Raw genomic sequence first — 20499 nt, 5'->3', positions numbered from 1 at the left:
ATTCTACCAAATTGATTGATAATTTCACCAAATTTAATAGTTTAAACTATATTTAGTGAATATCTAATCGAACTATCAAATTTAGTACAATTTTGACTTGTTTAACTACTCAAATTCTTTTTCAAATAAAAAAGTTACAAATTAACTAAAAAAATTAAAGTTAAGGGGCTCATTTCAGTACGATCTATAGTTGAGGGATCTCCATACATTTGCACCTACAACTTTTTTAAAACACAATTCGCAATTTAATCATTTTACAGGGACACTCGCGCAAAAGTTCTCATCTTCTTCTTCGCTTCGCATAACCCATTCGAACTCGCATCACTCTTTGCTTCTTCTTCGTCTTCGTCCATGGCGATGGCCATGGCCGTGGCCTCCTCCGCAACCCCTCCCACCCACGTCCTCCTCCTCACCCCCTTCTCCTCCTCCTCCTCCTCCCTTTGCCCAAACCCTAGGCTCCGGAGAAGGGCCCTCTCCACCATTTCCCGCGGCGTCCGCGTCGACGAAGAGGGTGGTCGGTGTCGAGCTCGGACGCTCCGCGAGGTCTGCGATGGGCGCGTTCCCGATCACGTTCTAAAGAGGTTCCTCTCCTCCGTGCCCCCCCTACCCCCTCCCCCCTCCTCCTCTTAATTTCCCCTATTGTTTTATGCTTGGGAACGTGTGGATGATGAATTAAGAATCAGATAAATGGAATAAACGGAGCAAACAAACTTATAGTTTTTTGAAACTGCTTAGTTATCTGCAGTTTTAGTCGAATTTGCAATTGCATGCAAACTCAAAAGTTTTTATTTTGTTTGTTTGTTTGTTATTGTTGTTGTTGATGATGATGTTGCTGTTGCGCGTAAATAGTATGGTTTAAATTGCAAATGAAGGCCCAAATGCTGCATTTTGATCCAAGTTGAACTCGGACTTAGGTGGAAATGGAACAACTGGTACTCATCTCTTGTATATAAGAAAGAAAAAAGGAAAAAAAAAAGGGAGAAATTTCTCTTTTTTGGAGGTAATTTAACCATCCCAGATATGAAGTAACAAGATTCACAAATGCAACTTCCAACGGCTAGTTCTAAATAAATGTATATATTATGGTTGCGGCACTCTTTAGACTAGATGCAAATGTAACTACTGTAAATCCAACTGCATCTACCTCTCCGAACTGTCGGGCGATGATCAAATGATTATAATATTTAGCAATGATGATTGTATAGCATTAATCGTGCCAAAATGCACGTTATGGTGTATATTAAGTATAAAAGGCCATCAGTTTTGTTTGCCTTTCATGCTGTAAGCTTTACCCTTGAAAGTAGTTTTCTTGTTATTAACTTTTGATCATGAGAATATTCGACTTATTTTCTGTTGTCCAGGGCTGAAGAGATTGGATATGTCATGCCTACTGACGTTCAAGAACAAGCCTTACCAATTCTATTGTCCGGAAGGGACTGTGTACTTCATGCTCAGGTAAAAATTTTGTTTCAAGCAATTGTCTTGTATTAACATCTTAATTCTATATGGCATCTGAAAGTATATTCATTCAATATCTGGTCATTGATTTCCATGTAAGCATTGGCTTTTGCGATAGTCAAGTTCGAGAAGGCTCTTGTGAATGCTCAACACATGTTTATGGCCAGTTATATTGTCGGCATACCTGTTTAACAATTTAGTGCGAAAAGATCCTTTTTGCAGCAACAGAAGGACTTGCATGAGCAGTATGTGTTGCTGTTTATGTTCATGCAACTCATGAGCGATTCTCAGCTTCAACGTACCTTGTATTCGTATTCGTATTCGTATATCTCGGACCCCTGAACTTTAACGTTTTACAGATTACTGCCGAAAATTTCAAAAGTTATAACATATCACATTCAAAAGTTCGAAAACTTTACTCTTTCTCCAAGTACAAAGATATTTATTTTGTTCGTTATTCTATCTCTATCAAATAATTCTATTTTAGCATGCTTGTAGAAGAGCTTCTATGTATAGTTGAAGAAACTTGGTATAATAAGAAAAGTCTGAAATTTAGAAAGGAAACCAAATCAAGGACAAAATATATAGAACCGAATCACTGACTGAAATTGATATTTCTTTCTAAGCGTCTAAGTTTGGCGAGATGCTCATATCACATATTTCCGTTTGAGCTGATCCATTCCCGTATGACATTTATGATGCTTTGTATCACGTAGATTCTAATAATTTAGATTTAGCTTTTATCCCTCTATTTTTAAAATTTGCTGATGTTGCACTATAATGTGTTTCTAGACAGGTTCAGGCAAAACGTTGGCATACTTACTGCTAATATTTTCAGCTTTAGACTTTAGAAGGTCGGCTGTACAAGCACTGATAGTTGTCCCAACTAGGGAGCTTGGTATGCAAGTATGTGCCTTGCAGATTACTGCTATTTATGTTGTAACTACAATTGTCTTGATAAAACTTTTGTATTTTGATCTTTTCATTTCTTGTTGCCCCTTTAAGGTTGCGAAAGTTGCTAGAATGCTGGCCGCGAAGCCAGCAGGAATGGAAGAGATGCAGAGGGCTTGCACTGTTATGGCTTTGCTAGATGGTGGAATGTTAAAGAGGCAAAAGAGCTGGTTAAAGGTATTGTTTATCTCCATAAGAGATTTAATTGTACCACTTTATCTTTTCGTTAGTAGTCGAGGATCTGCCCATACCAAAATCAATCTGAAGGACAGAATTTTGAAGAAGTAATCAAACTGAAGATTAAAGATGTTATATTTTGGTATTATAGTTTGTTCTTCTATGATACTCGGAGGACTTTTCAGGCCTAGTATGACAGAAGACTGATGAGCAATTCACTATCCAATTATAGGCTATAATAATAATTTTAAATTTAAATGAGTAAGAGATGGATTAGACCCTTTTCTTCCTGCCTTCTATCTTTTTTTCCCTTCATTCTAGTCTTCTATCACTGTTCTTCCCTTTCTCCTTTGTAATTGCTTTTGTTACTTTTTTATTATTGTTAACTATTCTGTGTTTTATCCATTATAATATTCTGCTGGCGTATTGTTGAGTAAGAGAGGAAACCTTGCATCTTTTTGCCTCTGGCTATATTAGTTACCCGATTTGCATGAACTTTATCAAACTTCGGATGGTGAATTATTTGATATGTGGTAAAAAAATGCTACTGCGATTTTCCACTTCACTTAATACTGATAATGCTCTTTTTTTTTCCCCATACATGTAAATTTGTATCGTCATCATAGTTTTTAACTAATGTTGTAACTCGCATGCTCATAAAAGTTATCTTTATTCCATGTGGAAGGTTCATATCTGTACTAATATTGTATATTGTTAATTTCTTTTCAGGCAGAGCCCCCTGAGATAGTTGTAGCGACTATAGGGAGCTTGTGTCAAATGCTTGAGAAACATCTTTTGAAGCTGGAAGCTATGCGGGTATTGGTTATTGATGAGGTGATTTCTATTACCATATATACATTAACATCACATTATCAAGCTTTTAAAATGTAATTGTGATTAGAAGGGATTTGAGCGTGTGTCGGTTAGCCTCCTAATTAGTGCTAGAGACAATCAGTTTGTGTGATATGCTATTTTAGTGAAAGTTGAAGTAATATTAGTATTGGCAGTCAATGCAATGATTATAATTGAGAGTTGCTGGGAGAGGGCGTCATCTGTACATTTACTTGGTGTTTCCTACCCAATACCTAATTTTTTCTCACAAAAGATTAATTTTGCGAGGACTTCTTCTCTTGATAGGCGGATTTTATATTCAGTTCATCGAAGCAAGGGTACTCTCTCCGCAAGCTCTTGACTGCCTATTCAACAATTGAAAGTCGGCAAACTGTTTTTGCTAGCGCATCAATTCCCCAACACAACCATTTTCTATATGACTGCGCGCAACAGAAGTGGACGAAGGTTTTTCCAATTTCTACTCTCACTTCACCATGGCTTCATTATGTTGCGTTGTTAACATACGTTAGTGGTAGAAATACCTTGGTCTTTCTGTATGCTGATTGTCTTCTTGATGCAGAATGATGTGGTTCATGTCCATGTCAATCCTGTTGAACCTATGCCTTCACACCTACATCACAAATATGTGGTGAGCACCTGCTTTAAACTTTAAAGGGAAACCATCGATATTGATCTCTCTGGTTATTTACTTTTGTTTTCTCTTTCAACACGCATTTTGTTTTGAATCGCATTAGCATCTGATAAAGTTGTTTCTAATACATTTAGAATACAAAGTTTCATAAAACCATTCTTTCATTATTCGAAAGGTTTGATGTGGTTTTGGATGTGTTGATCTGTTTATCGTTCCAGATATGCAGTAAAAAGGACAGATTGCGTACTCTGCTCTGCTTGCTTGAGAGAGATGCTCCTAAATCTGGAATAATATTTGTTGCTGATCAGGTTTGTGGCTCTTAACTTTTTGTTATTTTTATGCCCTTTTGATTGAAATATAATAATACCCCTTAATGTACATTAACTTGTTGTCTTATTATCAATTAGCTTTTCGTGTAATTTTTTGGATTCATGCTTCACTTAATTCTGTGATACATTCTTTTCTGCATATTGTGAACTGCGGAATTGTTGAACTTTGAATTGAAAAGTCGTGACATTTAGAAATTCACGTCAACTTGTGTCGTTGCATGGCCAGTTGGGGTTATATTAGTAAACTTGGGGTATCCTCCTTTATTTATTTTAGTTTTCTGAACATACTTTCCACTCTTCAACAAATAATTACTTTTGACAGCATGCTTGAAGATTGAATCAAGTAATCTTAAATTTGGTTTTCTGTCAAGCATGCAGTGGGCTCAAAATTGGGCAGTGCTAGTCTTATGAAGGAAATGATGCGGCATCTTACTTGAATTCCACACTGATTGTCATGAACAAAAACTCTTTTAACTCCCATTATCAAAGAAATCTGCATCTATCAATTAGGCGGCCTGATAGGATATTCTCCTGAATGTTTTCATGGTGCGAGATGGATTATAATGTAGCTCGGAGTGAAAATTTCTTGTCAAATGGCGATTATCATGGATATTTTCAAGTTCATCTAGTACTCAGGACTTGAATTAATTCCTTTGTTAGGCGATTCGAGTTCGTCGAGTTGCATTCGGCCCCTGATCATATATTCAATAGCTCAAACTACTATTGGAATCAAATCTCGGCATAGAATTTGAGGCATCATTGAGACAAATTGGGAATAATAGCAACTCGAGTATTTTGGGACTACTGGCATACTTTATCCCCTTCGTAAATGATGAATAAACTAGTTTTTTCACCATAAATGATCTGTAGCTTCCGTGTTCTCTTGTTTGACTTTACAGTATATTAATTCTTGCTAGTCAGAGAAATCGAAAAGAGCCGGAGAGCTTCCGTCGACAACCCTTGTTATCGAATTCCTTAAAGCTTCATACAGCGGACCCCTGGAGGTCCTTCTCCTTGAAGAAGATATGAATTTCAATGCTCGGGCTACCTCATTCTCTGTAAGTGTTCTTAATTGCTACTCCAATTACATATTATTATTGCGCTCGCAACGAAAAGTTTTCATAGATTATTTTTGGTTTAAGTTCTCATGTCGCATATACTTCGGAACTTTCATTCCAGCATTAGAAACCGGAAGCAGAAACTACCAAGAACGCTGAAACTAGAAAGCCCAGATTCTGGAAACCTACACTGATACCGAAACCAAACTAGAGAGCTGGAACCTTGGATGTTTAGAAGTGATTTGAAAATTTTTCCTTTTCTTTTATACCCCAACAATCATTCACAATTAGTTCTACACCGCAGTTCTGCGATTACGTACCATGTCATATGATCATATATGAATTTGATTCTACTATCCGAGTACTTATTGTTCTTCTTTAGGAAATGAGGCAACAACAAGGTTGCTTACTAGTTTCGACAGACATAGCAAGCCGAGGGTTTGACCTACCGCAAACCACTCACATATACAACTTCGATCTCCCCAAAAGTGCCGTCGGCTACCTCCACCGCGCCGGACGGACGGGGCGAGTGCCATTCTCCAAGGAAGCGTACAGCGTCACGACTCTCATTGCTCCGGCGGAGCGGTTCGTGCTCCAAAGGTTTGAGAATGAGTTGATGTTTAAATGCGAAGAATTGTCCTTGGATTATCTCAAAACCCTGAGCTGAACCTCCTACCCCTGTACATGTGCTCAAAACTCGAAAGAACTTTTTGCAAAATTAAAATTTAGTGGGTCTAATTGCCAAAATTAGAAGTTCGGATGTCTGTTTACAAAATTGCTAAAGTTTAGGGGGTCTTTGTCGTATAGCTTTAGGGCTTTTTTTGCATTTAGTCCTCTCAAAACTTTTTTTTTTGACAAATGGTCCATTGGTCCCAACAAATTTATATTTGCAGAAATGATCATCTCCCTACGACGGGAGCGCCACGTTGGATAGGAGTGGACTATTGTGGGTGTTTTTAAGTTGAGCACGGTAATCAAGTCACATCGTTTAAATACTGATTGGATTATTGTTGTACGGACTTGCGTGTGGATATGAACACATTAACCTAATCATTGTATTTAAACAAAGTGGCTGGATCATCGTGTTCAACTTAATATGACTCTTTCCTGTCCAACATGATGCTTAAATACGGTGATTGGATCATCTTGTTTATCTGAACATGGCTCTTTTCTGTCCAACATGATGCTCGCATGGTAAAGAGAAGGGCAATTCTGCAAATATAAATTTGCTGGGGCCGTAAAAAAGAAGTTTTGTGGGGGCTACGAAAAACCCATATACGTTACATTACTTCAAGAACAGAAGATTACTTTTTTGTAAAAACCAAATTTTTATGAATTTAATCTGATCAAAATGCTCCCCTCAACCAAGCAAATACAGCAGTGCGGCACTCAGCGCGATCGACCACATCGTGATGCGCGTCGGGACTCGTCCGGCATCTCTCCGGACGAAGATCCCTTCTAGCAACGGGTAGCTGATTGCGAAAACGAAGCACATGAGGAAGAGCTGCCCGAACAGCTCGTCGAACTTGCTCTCTGCAACCATTCTCCATCCTCCGCGCACTAGCGCCCCCGCGTTGAGCAAGCTGAGCGTCGTCGCAGGGAGGAGGATCACCGACGCCCCTCTGAAGTCGAACACACCGTCATCGAACATCTTGATCTGGGACTCGTCAACCGCCTTGTTGGTGACGTCGAAGTCGATGGCCCTCGCGCCGATCAGCTTCGCGAAAACGTCCACGCAGGCGAAGAGATAGCTCGTGACTGCAATCAGCATCCAGAATCTCTGCTCATTCCACCACGTCGCGAGGGTTCTTCGGGAGACGATCACTTCCGCTAGATGTTGAAGCATCGCTGATGCGTAAACTATCGCGAAGATGGGGAACTGCGAGCTCGAGGCCTGTAAGTGGATAGTTTTACGTCCGAAAGAAGTTTTCGATAGTTTTACGTGAAATCAAACACAAGTAAAACGTCCTCACACGTACCGCGGGGAACACGGCGACCCCTTTGGAGAAGCACAGCTGTGGAACAATGCCATATACCAATAAAGGGAAAGCATATAGTGCATCAAACGCAAGCCAAGCATAGCACATGCTTTGAAGTGTCGACCGCCAAGAGCTTATTCGCATTCCGAAAATAAGGGGGCAATACTTCGAGACACCGACTTCGAGTAGGCCGGTCATCCACCGCTTGTGCTGCACGAGCGTGTCGTGGAAGTTGGTCGGCGCGTTACCCAAGAACGCCGGCCTCAGTGGCGGATCGCAGTATGCGGAGGTCCAGCCGCGACAGTGGAGGTGGAAGCCTGTGAAGTAGTCCTCGACGAGGGAGCCGTACAAGAACCCTACCTGAAGAGAGAGAAACGAAGAGTCAGTAGACTGGTCGCCCTGGCTTTTGCTTTTACTTTCAGCTACAGCCATGTCTGAAGAGCTTATTTCACCCCTCCTATGAATATCTTTCGGGCGGTAGGGATTGCTACAACATTTAACGAAGAAAAATGTGAAAACCTTACTTATTTACGTGCATGTCTCTGATCAGCCACGTGGCGCTATGCAAGACGCATCCCACACTATAAGCATAAGATATGCTTTCTACAAAACTTTTGTTTGATGTACTTTTGCTTTTGGTTGAAGCCACCGCTAGTCAAGCTTTTGGCAACTACGAAATTTTGGAGCTTTTTTTTGTACGATAGGAAGTTAAGATGAGCTTTTCAGCCCCCGAAAGCTGGCACTCCAAAATCAAAGGATCTAATTTGATCTTCTATATCTGTCGCAGCTAGAAACTATTAGAGACATTACAGTAACAAAAATTTTAATGCCTTTTCAAACATCTCTTCTCAAATAGCACTTTAGTAAAATTTCTGCTCTGTTCGAGCCAAAATCATGTAGATGTGTTTGTGTTTGGGTTCACATTGTTTGAAACTTTACCTGTTCACCCCATTGAGTATCACTCTCATATGCACATGAAGCCAAACGCATTGCCTCTTGTGGAACAGTGTGTGATGCTCCACTCCTTTTACTGAGCTCACTTTTGCTTTTCTCCCTCAATGAAGCTGTGAACTCATTTGAGGTGCCAAACCTTTGTTTCAATTCTGAGATCTCCATAGATTTGAACTCTACCAATATATGCAAACCAAACTTTAGTACAAATAATAATTGCAGATGATATGATACATCATTATCTAATTAGAGCTACATAAGAATAAACTTGGGTAAAATAGTACGTCGCGCTCTCAATCACACTTCTGTATTAAAAATTACGTCAGTTGTCAGTATGTACTTTGCCGCTATTCAAATAGATCCAGATTGTAAAACTACGCTAAAATGAGTTTGCATATCGTATTGTTCCATATATATCAACGCCTGTCTAATTTGCAACTCAAAAAAAAAAAAAGAAAAAAAAAGTTCAGATAAAAGAGATCTCCTATTCTGCTAATACTATTAAAAGTGATAACTTACTGAGCTATTGTATATCAATTCATATGATTCTATTGCATTACTTGTTATCTAAAAACTTATTTTTGCCAATGGCTAAAGCTATTTGGGATATGGCAAAGTCTAGGAGGGGAAAATTAATGCTTTTTTTTTTTTGAGAGATAGGCAGCATGCTATCTGCTTCGTTTATTTCATTTTGAAATAAACTTAGCTGGAAATATGAATCAACTACTGGAGACCTCAGGTACCAACCACCAAGACCTTTGCTACTCGCGCTAGAGACGGTCGGTAAATTAATGCAATTTTTAACGCAGCGAGGTAACTGAGACGAGCTAAAGTGCGAGGAGCCTTAATATAGAATCTAAGTTACCTTCTTTTGTTGATGTGTGAGTTGGTTTGGCTCCATATAAAGCATCCCTCCTGATGTAAAACCCAGTTCCAGAGAGTATTGGCCCTCTGAGACCATCACAACCTTTCCATAGAATCTAAGAAGAACAATATACTGACCATTAATTATCATACTTAAAAAATTTCAACCATTTCATCGAATCTAATTTACACTTTCCATGGACTTCAGAAAATTCCATCAGAAATTAGGAGATATGTTTGGATCCCCATGAAGAATCCATCTTGCTGGAAAAGTTTTTTTTTTTTTTTTTTTTTTTTTGGAAAAACTTCAAATACCACTTCTATGGTTTCACACTTTCTCACTTTAATACTCTGTGGTTTAAAGTGTATCAATTTAGTGTCCTGTGGTTTTATTTTTATCTTTTTATTATCGATTCCACTAGTTTTCTTCATTAAATCAGTGACAAAGTTAAAACTAAAGGGTATTCAAGTGAATATTCAATAAACCTAGGTGGGGTATCTGAAGTTTTTTGTATATAACTTAACGAAATATTAACGAAAAAGCTGACGAAAAGATAAAAATGAAACCACATAACACTAACTTGATACACTTTAAACCACATGATACTAAAGTGATAAAGTGCGAAACCACAGGGTGGTATTTGAAATTTATCCCCTTTTTTTTTTTTTTTTTTTTAGAGAGATAGGTAGCACGCTACCCGCTTCGTTTATTTCATTTAGAAATAAACTTAGCTGGAAATGTGAATCAACTAGGATTCGAACTTCGGTCTCGGATACCAACCACCAAGCCCTTTGCCACTTGCTCTAGGGACGGTCGGTCCCCTTTTTTTTTTTTTCGTTTACTTTGCATAAAAAGTAGTTTTTTTGGAAAAGCTTTTTTTTAAGAAAACTATACGGAGACCGTGCTTTCCATAAGAATTTATTCCCTTCTGTAACTTAACTGAAATCAAACAACATGTTAGTTAGAGCGTTTGAACTCAAGAAGCTATAGTTAAGAGGTATCCATGCATATTACACAAATTTTTTGTTTGTTATAAAGGAGAAGTTTGTGCTGTAATAGTTGTACCTTGAAGATTGATCTGAGTTCAGCACAGTAAATGTCATTCCTGCTGATGTTGTGGAACTTCTGAGGGAACTGAACAAAGGCCAAGGAAGGGGACAGTCTGGGATCAAGGTGGAAGCACATCGCCTGCCGGAGCGAGAGAGCGTCGTTCGCGCTCATGTCGCAGTCCAGCACCAGTACGTAGGGCGAATTACTGATCGTGCTCGAGACGCGAAGCTGCAGAAAAAGCTTAAACTGTCAGAGAACAGCAATGTCCAAGCTTTTCTTTAAGGGTAGTTATGAAAAGCGCGTTTAGGTCACTTGTTCAGATAGTATCAAGGGATAATATCTAATATACCCTTCAAAACTTGAAAATATCTGACGACATATTCTTGGTTGACCAAAATACCCTTATTAATTTCTCAAATTCCTTCACATATCCCCAAACCTCTAGTGTTTACTAATGGGATCTGCGATTTAGAAAGATATTTTGGTGATTTCAGAATAAATTTAAAAATTTTGAATAGTAAACGGGGATAAATAAGCAAAAACCCCTTAAATAAATGCAAACTATTTCATCACTACGTCGACGACAAAGATCGATGAAGCACATTTGATTACACCTTGTAGACAATCACCAACATCAAATTTAGACTCACGACCTCGCGCACAAATACCATGCGAGGCAACTGGATTGTTTTCTTCAAAAGCTTAAGCTATTACAGAACGATGTTTTACACTAAACTATAGAAAATCAAGATTATAAAGAGAGGAAAAAAAAAAAGAAAGAAAAGAAATAGGAAACTCACAAGAACATTTAGTGCACCAGCTTTGAAGTGGTGAGGATAATTCTTTCGCTTTTCGCGAGCAACATAAACTAGTGAAGGTATTTGATCATCTTGTTCCTCTTCTTGTTCATCTTTAATAACCTAGATTATGATCAACACCAAATTAAGAGAAAAAAAAAACTAAAAATAAATGCATTTATCATAATATAGATAAATTTCTACAATAGAAATGAACTGCATATATATATATATATATATATATATATATATATANATATATATATATTGTGGATTAGTGAAATTTTAACCTACAAAATGTACAAGATATTAGGAGTTAATTATCTTCAAGTTTATTGATTTTAATGTTAAAATATAATTGAATTGTGTACTTTAATGCTTCTTACTTATTAGCAAAGTTATAGGGTTGTATTTCTAATATTTGTTTTCAAAGTTAAAGTAGTTACTTATGCTAAAGTAACATTACAAGCTCAATAAAGAAAAAGGAAAAAAATATATAAAAACACTGTTAGAACAAGTTTTGTGATGAGGAAATTCAATTTAAACAAATGCGCGACGAGATTTTAACGCAGATTAATGAAATTACCTCGATGCGAGGAGGACGATTGCGAGCGGTTTTCGCGAAATCTCCATTCGCAATTGCTTTGTCCTTCGCCTTTTTTACGCTCTCCTTAAAATCTTCATACATAATCTGCGGAGTTAAGCATTACTTAAATCCATTTATTCAAGTGATTCAAGTGATTCTAAATGTTATCATATGATTTTATTTTTTTATTTGGGTGGTCATTGTAACATATAATTTGATCTTCAAATTATATATATGTTACAAATAATCATGAGAAAATATCAAATTAAAAGATATTTTTGAAGGAAAAGTGAAAATACCTTAGCCATTAATATGTTGGAGCTTGATACACATAATTTTATATTAACACAATAAATTTCTCTAAAGCTGCAATTGGAAATGTCTAAATTTTCGTGCGAATTTAAATTTAATGTACATATATATAATAATATTCAAGCGTTATATTATTTTTTTGGTTAATTTCATACAGATCCCTACAAACATAGTAAGTAGCAAATATATTCCTACAAAGTTCAACTTTTATATGTTGTTCCTGCAAAAATCCTTATATTTTCAAATATGTCCCGGCCGTTAGAATCCGTAAGAAAAAATTTAGTTAACCATAAGTTAAATACTTAACACTGGTTAGTTTTTAACATTTTTATCCCCTTATATTATACTGTTATGCCTTTTGGAGAGATATACTTGTGATGACAAAATTGAAAATATAAATAATTCTCTAACGGTTCTCTAACGGTAACAAACCAGAGGAACATATTTAAAAATAACGGGACTTTTGCAGGAACAACATATGAAAGTTAAATTTTGTAGAGATATATTTATCATTCACTATGTTTACAGGGACGTGTATGAAATTAATCGTTTGTTTTGTTTCATTTAGAATGCAATTGCAATATGTGAGAAAGTACAGAGAAATTAATGTACGTGCATATATACATACATTACTTTAAGGACCAAGTCGCAATATCATGATATTACTAGGACTAACTAGTAATATATCTTTCATTTTCCAAAAAATGTTCTTGTTATATATCATTTAAAACTTACAAAAGCATCAACAAGATTGAGTACTACTGTTAAGAAAATCGGAAAAATTAAAAGTATGAAATTAGAGCTTATGCTAACTTCTGCGATTCAAAATCAAACTTCTACTTTTCACTGCAGCAGCAGAAGCTTCAAATTGTTAGTGAAAGTATAAAAAACAGAGAATAAACTGCGATAGAATGAAAACTATCACACCCCAATAATTCTACATCAGATAGGAATGGGGATATGATTGGGTATATAAGAGACTTAGACACTAGTATTAATAACTGGGCTTAAGTATTTTGGGCCAGTGGTTGGGCCCAACGAGTTGTTGTTGCTAGTGGGCTGGGTCGTTATATTTAGTATCAGAGCCAGTTCACCGGCCGGAAATGTGTAGCGAGTCTTAGTTGAGATAGAGTCTGAAAGATAAGGTGATTTTGGATAACTGGGGCTTAAACATTTAGGGCTGGTGTTTGGGCCCAACGAGTTATTGTTGCTAGTGGACTGGATAGTTACAAAAACTCATCTTTGATTAATTAATTCAAGGTATAGATATTTCGCTCTCTTTGAAGAAATTCAAGCTCTCTACGATTGACAAAGCATGAAACAATACAACACACTACTAACTTGTTTTCTTTAGAATAATACACGAGTTGCGCGATTAAATTCATAAAGTATGGATTGGCTTCTTATTTACATAATCCTAAAAATTACAAGAATTAAGAGTTCATAAGCTATTTGGTTCAAGATTTGTAATATTTTGAAAATATCGTATATTTTATATTTAGCACAGCACGTTTGTTATTAACTTATGGGTCCTACTGTGGTGCTTCTGAAAGCACCACTGATGTGGTGCTTCTAATTTTTCAACATTTAGATCAATCATTTGATCATTTTCTAGCATTGGATTAATATTATTTTTCTAGGATGACCACTAAACCCTAAACGGCCACTAAATCCTTGAGAGGGTCATTATCATCTTAGTCCTATAATTCTTGATCTAAAAGTCAAAAAGTCGAAAGTATCAGCTCATTTATACTTTCGAAAGCATAATATGTAGCTCACTAACTCTACACTTAGGCCCCGTTTGGATACCTCTAAAAACGTAGCATAGTTAAACTATGCTACGCTGGTAGGAAAATAATCCTATGAAGCGTTTGGAACAAAAAAGAATAACATAATTTTTGAAGTATAGTTATACTATACTCCAAAAAATAGAGTAAACTTACAATCCACTTTAACCAAAGAAAAAAAATTCCACCATTTTGAGCTCCCAAAGATGTATCAATTTCTTAATTTTAAATTTCAACATAAAATTTTAAATCTCAAGATTTTAAATTTTAAAATTAAATTTTAATTTTGATTTTAAATTTTAAATTTCAAATTTCAAATTTCAAAAAGTTCAAATTTCAAATTTCAAATTTCAATTTTCAATTTTCAAATTTCAAATTTCAACTTTCAAATTTCAAATTTCAAAAAGTTCAAATTTCAAACTTCAAACTTCAAACTTCAAACTTCAAATTTCAAATTTCAAATTTCAACTTTCAAATTTNAATTTTAATTGTTAAAATTTTATTTTTAAATTTTGAATTTTGAATTTTGAATTTTGAATTTTAAAATTTTAAAGATTTAATTGTTATAAATACTGTGGAATTGTATGATCTGCATCCAAACAGCTTAAAAATGAAGCTGTGGAATTTTTTTGTAGTTACGGAATTCCGTATTTCATTTAGACCAAAACTACAGAATAAAAATCCTATGGAGTTTTTTAACTATGCATCCAAACAGGGCCTTAATATATTATTACGATCACTTGGGTTTGGAAATTGTTAGGAACCTGTAAATTCTTATTAATAGAATACTAATAATTAATCTCAATAAAAGTGTGAAAATAAAAGTATCTCATAACTCTGTAATAATCTAGTATTCTTATCACTAAAAAATCTATAATGATAATAGTATTTTACCAGCATCTTTCACAACTAACTTAAGTTAAATAATAATAATATAAATATTTTTAACAAAAAAATATAAAATATTACTGAAATATTACAAGTCGTAAACCAAACGTGCTCTTATTATTAGTGATTAATTTAAAATTTTAAAAAATAATTATAAGTTTCAAAAGTTAAAAATAAATAAATATTTATAAAAAAATTTGTATTTTAGCCTGAAAAGGATAAATGTTACAAACAGTCATCATAAATGGTTTAATGCTTTAATTAAAGCTTTGTAGATTCTTGAATGAAAGAAACTGGCATTAATTAGTTTCCAATACGCATGTACTTCTTTTTTTCTTTTTCTTTTTTTTGTTTGTTTGTTTTTGTTTGTTTGTTTGTTTTTGTTTTTTTAAACTAAATTAATTGATAATGTGGACTTTTACAACCTATAAAAGGACAAAAAGTTTAATTTGTCTAACTCTATTGTGCCCTTTAATGTACTTTTAATTTGCTAATAAAATAACCTAAGAATTTTCTCTTAAAAAAAAGAGGGACAAAAAGTTTTGGTCAAAATTGGATGCTCAAGCCATAAAAAGACAAAAAGCTTTAGTCAAAAGCAGCTTAATTAGACTCAATCTAGTGGTTTTTTTTTTTAGAAAACTCTTTCTCACTTTAGTACCCTATAGTTTAAAGTATATTACTTACTTACTCTATAATTTTATTTTTCTCTTTTTATTTTTTTTTATTTATTTTTTTCGTTAAATCAGTGATAAAGTTAAAACTTAAATATACTATAGTGAATATTCAATAAACTATAGACGGGTTATCTAAATTTTTTTTTATATAATTTAAGAAAAAATTAATAGAGGGACTGACGAAAAGAAAAAAAAATAAAATTTTGATATACTTTAAACCATAGGGTATTAAAATAAGAAAGTGTGAAATTACGGAGTGGTATTTGAAATTTACCCTTTTTTATATTATTAAATAAAAACACATAATAGAAACTCTATCGACAGATCATTCTAAAATAGCCTAATTAATTTTAATTAATTTTAGATAAAAATATGTGAAATTTACCTGATTTATTATCCATTTTTATCTTACAATCCAATAATTAAAAATAAAATTTTAATCTTACCATCTAATTTTTTTTATTTATTTTACCTGAGCCAATTAATAATTTTGAACATATTATTTATCTTTGCAGGCTTAACCAGCAATTTAAATTTTGTGTCAAAAGAATCATTAAATGACTTAAATCAAACAAATTTTAAAAAAAAATAAATACTAAAAAGAAATTTGTGAAATGTCAAATAGTTGAATTAAAATGATTCATCGCTCAGATAAGTTTTATATATTTTTATCTTATTTTTTCACAACTGGCCCTTGGCCCCATCATATATAAGTGAGGTCCTTAATGTGTTTAATATATAGTAGATTGAATAACTATTCTATTTAATTCTGTTTAATTACCAATAGATCTATTTAGTAAAACAAAACTAAAACTTTAAATTATAGGATGATAAAATAAAACTGTGGTAAACTATAGTGAAACAAATTTAAGTTTTTTCGTTCTCTTATCAAAAAAAAAAAATTTTTATTATAACGATGTTTCTTTGACGATGCTACTGTATACCAAATACCGACATTTCAAAAGTATCGTCATATATATGAACCGTTGTTTTTTATATCAAACCAATTAATTGAAAGATAAATTGCACTATTATTTTAATTTTTCAACGCTTCAAAATATTGAAATATATTTCAAAACTTTGCTCTATATATATAGAGTTGAACTGGAATATTATCGGTAGCAAATGGACTCCGTTGCCACCCATTTGTTTTCGATGATGGAGCCTCTAAATCGACGATCGACACCGTTGAACATGATCTATACCATTTGAAGTATCTAGAAATCAAATTTCATATTTTTTTGATATTGTTTTCTTATCCATCGAGTGGATACAAAAATGAACGACTGAAAATGAATATTCTTTAAAAAATAATGATAGGAGTCTTGTAGTCAAGATCGAGAGTATAGATCTTGTTTTAAATAGTTTAAAGAATTTTCTAACAAAAATTCAATTGATTTGGATATCTTTACGCCGTTAAACAAGAAAACGTCTCATATCGATCATTAAAATTACAAATTTTGAAACCTTTTGATTATTAGGCAAATGATGTCGAAAAGATTTGAAATTTGATTTCTAAACACTTCAAGTGGTATAGATCATGTTCAACGGTGCCGATCGTCGATTTGGAGACTCTATCATCGAAAACAAATGGGTGGCAACGGAGCCCGTTTGCTATCGATAGTATTCTAGCTCAACTATATATATATATATATAACGAATTTTTATTTGTTGACTCTTTTAAATATGACTAACAATTTTTTATTTGTTGACGCTTTTAAATATGACGGTAAATTATTTCAATATGCTTTTAAGCATCATTAATTTCTCAAAAAAAGTATTTTTAAAAGTTTTTTTCTTTTTATAGTATTTGTATTGCCAAAAAGACCCAATTTTTTTTTTGGGTTAGGTCTAGGGATATTCTAGAGAACCCTAGTAAGTATACAACTTGGTACACTAACATGGGAGGGGTTAAAAAAAAGAAAAAAAAAAAAGTGTCCAAGAAACGTGGCATTAATTGATTCAATTGTTGTAGCATGCATACAATGGAACAAAAATTCTATGAGCATCGGCCCTAAATTACTTAGTTTGGGGCTAGTACCCGATGGGCGCCGCATGGCACGGGCGCCACGGCGCCACGCGGCGCCCCATCCACCACTGCTCTCCCAATATAGGAGAGCAGTGGAATTTCTGGGTGCACCTGGTGCATCTATACCAGGTTGCACCATAATTGTAATTTTTAAAATTTTTTAAAATTGTAACTTAATATGTTAGTATATGTGTTATGATTTAAGATTTATATGGTTTATAATTCATAATTATTGATTTAGAAAATTGAAAATTTAAAATAAATTTATTTTTGGTTTCGTGGAATAGCGTGGATAATTTTTATTATTCCTTTTTTTTTTCCGAAACCAAATGGAGTTTAAAATTTTAATATTATCTACATGATAACTCCTAAAAAAAATAAATAAAGTATTGCATAAAATTATAATTTAAAAAACTAAAAATTAAAAATTAATTTTATGGTGCACCTGGTATAGATGCACCAGGTGCACCCAGAAGTTCCACTGCTCTCCCCATATTGGGAGAGCATATGGGGAGAGCAGTGGTGGATGGTGTGCCACGTGGCGCCCATCGGGGACTGTCCCCAAATTAAGTAATTTGGGGTTGGTGCCCATAGAATTTTTGTCCCATACAATGAGCTTTGCTTTTGGCCCCATTCACTATTGATTTAATTAAATTAATTAAAAGAAGCTATAAATGAACATTAATTTTATTTATTGAATTCTAGGATATTCACTAAAATAAATTTTATTTTGACATGTCAAATTATTAAGGATATAATTAATAGAGAAATATATAAATTCTACATTGGAGTGATGGTTTACAAAAATTATTTTTTATATTTTGATATACATAAAATTATCTTTAAGTGTGACTTAAGATTTTTCCTTTGACAAATTGAGTTGCTTCTTTGTATTTTCCTTATATAAATATTTTTATTGTAAAATGCTCTTTTATTTCATTAAATAAAGTTTAGCACGCATAGAATATAATTACTTTTTTTTTGGCTAAATTACAAAAAAAATTTTATAATTACTTTTTTTTTTTACTTTTTCTTCCTAACTTTTAAAAATATGTATTTTATTTCATCAACATTTCAAATTGTTACATTTAGCGCCTCGTTTGTTAGGGTTTGTCACTATTCCGTCGATTTCTTATAATTTATACTGACAATACCCTTCAAAATGATAAAAATATATTAAAAATTATTTTTTTTTCTTATATAAGAAGTAATTATAATTTGATCATTTTGTCCTCTCAGTTAACATCGTATCCTTTTTAAAATATTTATGAAATGTTAAGAATTTAAAATATAGAATTTTGAAAGTCATAAAAAAATTTAAAAAAATAGATATTTATATAAGAATTTTCAATAATTTAGCTTACTTTTTAAATATTTACTTCACATTAATGGTTTTTCCTAACTAATTATTGAATTATTCGTGTATACTATAGTAACAAAATGGTATAACGGAGAGAATGATATGTAATGAATAATACCTCAAGCTTTTTCCGTTCCTTTCTGAACTCACCGTCGCCGCCGCCTTCGTCGCCGCTAAAGTACTTCTCCGGCCACCGCGTCGCGATCTTATACCGCCGACAAAACGGCACCCACGCCCTCGCGAACCGATACGCCTCCTTGGCTGCGAACAACGTTACTGGCGAACCCCCGTCGTCCGACAGATACACGGTGAGCCTGTCGGACGGGTAGTCGAGCGCCATCGCCGACATCACCGTGTTCATGACCTGTTAAATATAAAATAATAATTTCACGTGATACCAGAACGAGGATCGTAAAAACTCGCTTCTAATTTAGTTTAACTTGATAAAAATGTGCGAATGCTCCCCAACTAGATTACATTTTGAAATAAATAAGGGCACGGTACCGGAGACCCAAGTTCAAATTCTAGTTGATTCACGTTTCTAGCTAAGTTTATTTCTAAATGAAATAAACGAAACGAATAGCATGCTACTTATCTCTTTCTCAAAAAAAAAAAGAAAAAAAGAAATGAATAAGGGCACCGTGATTTCTATTTTCTTTTTTTTTTTTTTTCTCTTATGTAGCTTAAGTTTTTTGAGACAAACGACTGATACCTTGACAGCCGGCTCCTTCTCCGGGTCGGCTGTAACGACGAACACGTCCACCGCGGGAAGCGTGACCGCCGCTTTCGAGAGCCGATCCGGATACACGGCGCGCGTCACGGGCCGCCACCGGAAGGCCTGCCCGAGGGCCCATAAGAAGGCGAGCACGGCATCGGCCGAGAGGAGGAGGAGAGAGGACGCGAAGATCGCGAGGGGGCGGCCCCCGCAAGAGCGGAGGGAAGAGGCGCGGGCTCGCAGCAAGAGCAGAGTGGCACCAAGGTGGAGGAGGGTGTGGACCCGGTTCAGGGTGGCCGCAGGCTGGTCCACGTGGCAGCTGCTGAGTGGCTGGTCATGGTCATGAACACCTTCTGCTTCTGCTTCTGCTTTGGATTTTGGGTTTGAGTGGCTTCTCATGATGATGGTAAGGATGATGCTTTTTTTTTTTTTCTTTTTGTTTTGGGTACTTCTTCTTCTTCTTTGTAAAGGAGTTTGAGTTGTGAGTGGGGTTTTGCTTTTATTCCCCCCCTTATCCCTTAAACTGAGTTTTTTTTAACTTAAGGATAATACCACTTCTGTGGTTTCGCACTTTCTCATTTTAGTACTCTACGGTATCATGTGATTTAAAATATATCAAATTAATTTTTTGTATTTTCATTTTTATCATTTCGACAATTTTTCCGTTAATATTTTGTTAAATTATTTACAAAAAACTTTAGATACCCCACCTAGATATATCGAATATTCACTTTAGTACCCTTTAGTTTTAACTTTGTTACTGATTTAACAAAAAAAATTAGTAGAATCGATAATAAAAAAAAAATAAATAAAATCACATAATACTAAATTGATACACTTTAAATCACAGGATACTAAAGTGAGAAAATATGAAACCACGTAGGTGGTATTTGAAATGTTTTCTTAACTTAATTATACAACACTATACTGTACCTTATAGATTTGTTTTCACTTTCTATATATATTATACTAATTTTTTTCAACGTGGCCACTAAATCATCTTTTTTTTTTCAATCTCTATATTATAAACAATAAACCAATAATTTTAAA

At 34.4% G+C, this 20499-nt stretch overlaps 2 protein-coding genes across 5 annotated transcripts; one reads left to right on the top strand and one right to left on the bottom strand.

Moving 5' to 3' along the window:
• On the top strand, positions 293-6220 carry LOC109725685 (DEAD-box ATP-dependent RNA helicase 58, chloroplastic). 4 transcript variants are annotated; one of them, XM_020254966.1, is made up of 10 exons: positions 293-581; positions 1362-1455; positions 2251-2364; positions 2464-2586; positions 3316-3420; positions 3724-3882; positions 3998-4066; positions 4288-4377; positions 5316-5456; positions 5839-6220. In XM_020254966.1, exons 1-10 carry the CDS (start codon positions 352-354, stop codon positions 6121-6123), a joined length of 1410 nt encoding a protein of 469 aa, XP_020110555.1. In that variant the 5' UTR covers positions 293-351; the 3' UTR covers positions 6124-6220. The 4 variants fall into 4 exon arrangements, with proteins under 4 accessions (XP_020110555.1, XP_020110556.1, XP_020110557.1 ...); XM_020254967.1 differs by lacking the exon at positions 293-581 and adding an exon at positions 588-914; XM_020254968.1 differs by lacking the exon at positions 293-581 and adding an exon at positions 588-1000.
• Positions 6670-19935, bottom strand: LOC109725683 (cellulose synthase-like protein G2). Its single transcript, XM_020254965.1, has 9 exons — positions 19447-19935; positions 18853-19098; positions 11685-11789; positions 11102-11221; positions 10317-10529; positions 9252-9366; positions 8375-8562; positions 7436-7795; positions 6670-7350 (listed from the first exon to the last, which is right to left on the bottom strand). The coding sequence occupies exons 1-9, from the start codon at positions 19846-19848 to the stop codon at positions 6817-6819; spliced, it is 2283 nt and encodes a 760-aa protein (XP_020110554.1). The 5' UTR covers positions 19849-19935; the 3' UTR covers positions 6670-6816.

Source organism: Ananas comosus, linkage group 20, assembly GCF_001540865.1.
Source record: "Ananas comosus cultivar F153 linkage group 20, ASM154086v1, whole genome shotgun sequence".
Classification (NCBI taxonomy): domain Eukaryota; kingdom Viridiplantae; phylum Streptophyta; class Magnoliopsida; order Poales; family Bromeliaceae; genus Ananas; species Ananas comosus.
Note: the sequence above shows the minus strand (reverse complement) of the source record. Positions and strands in the feature narration are given on the sequence as shown.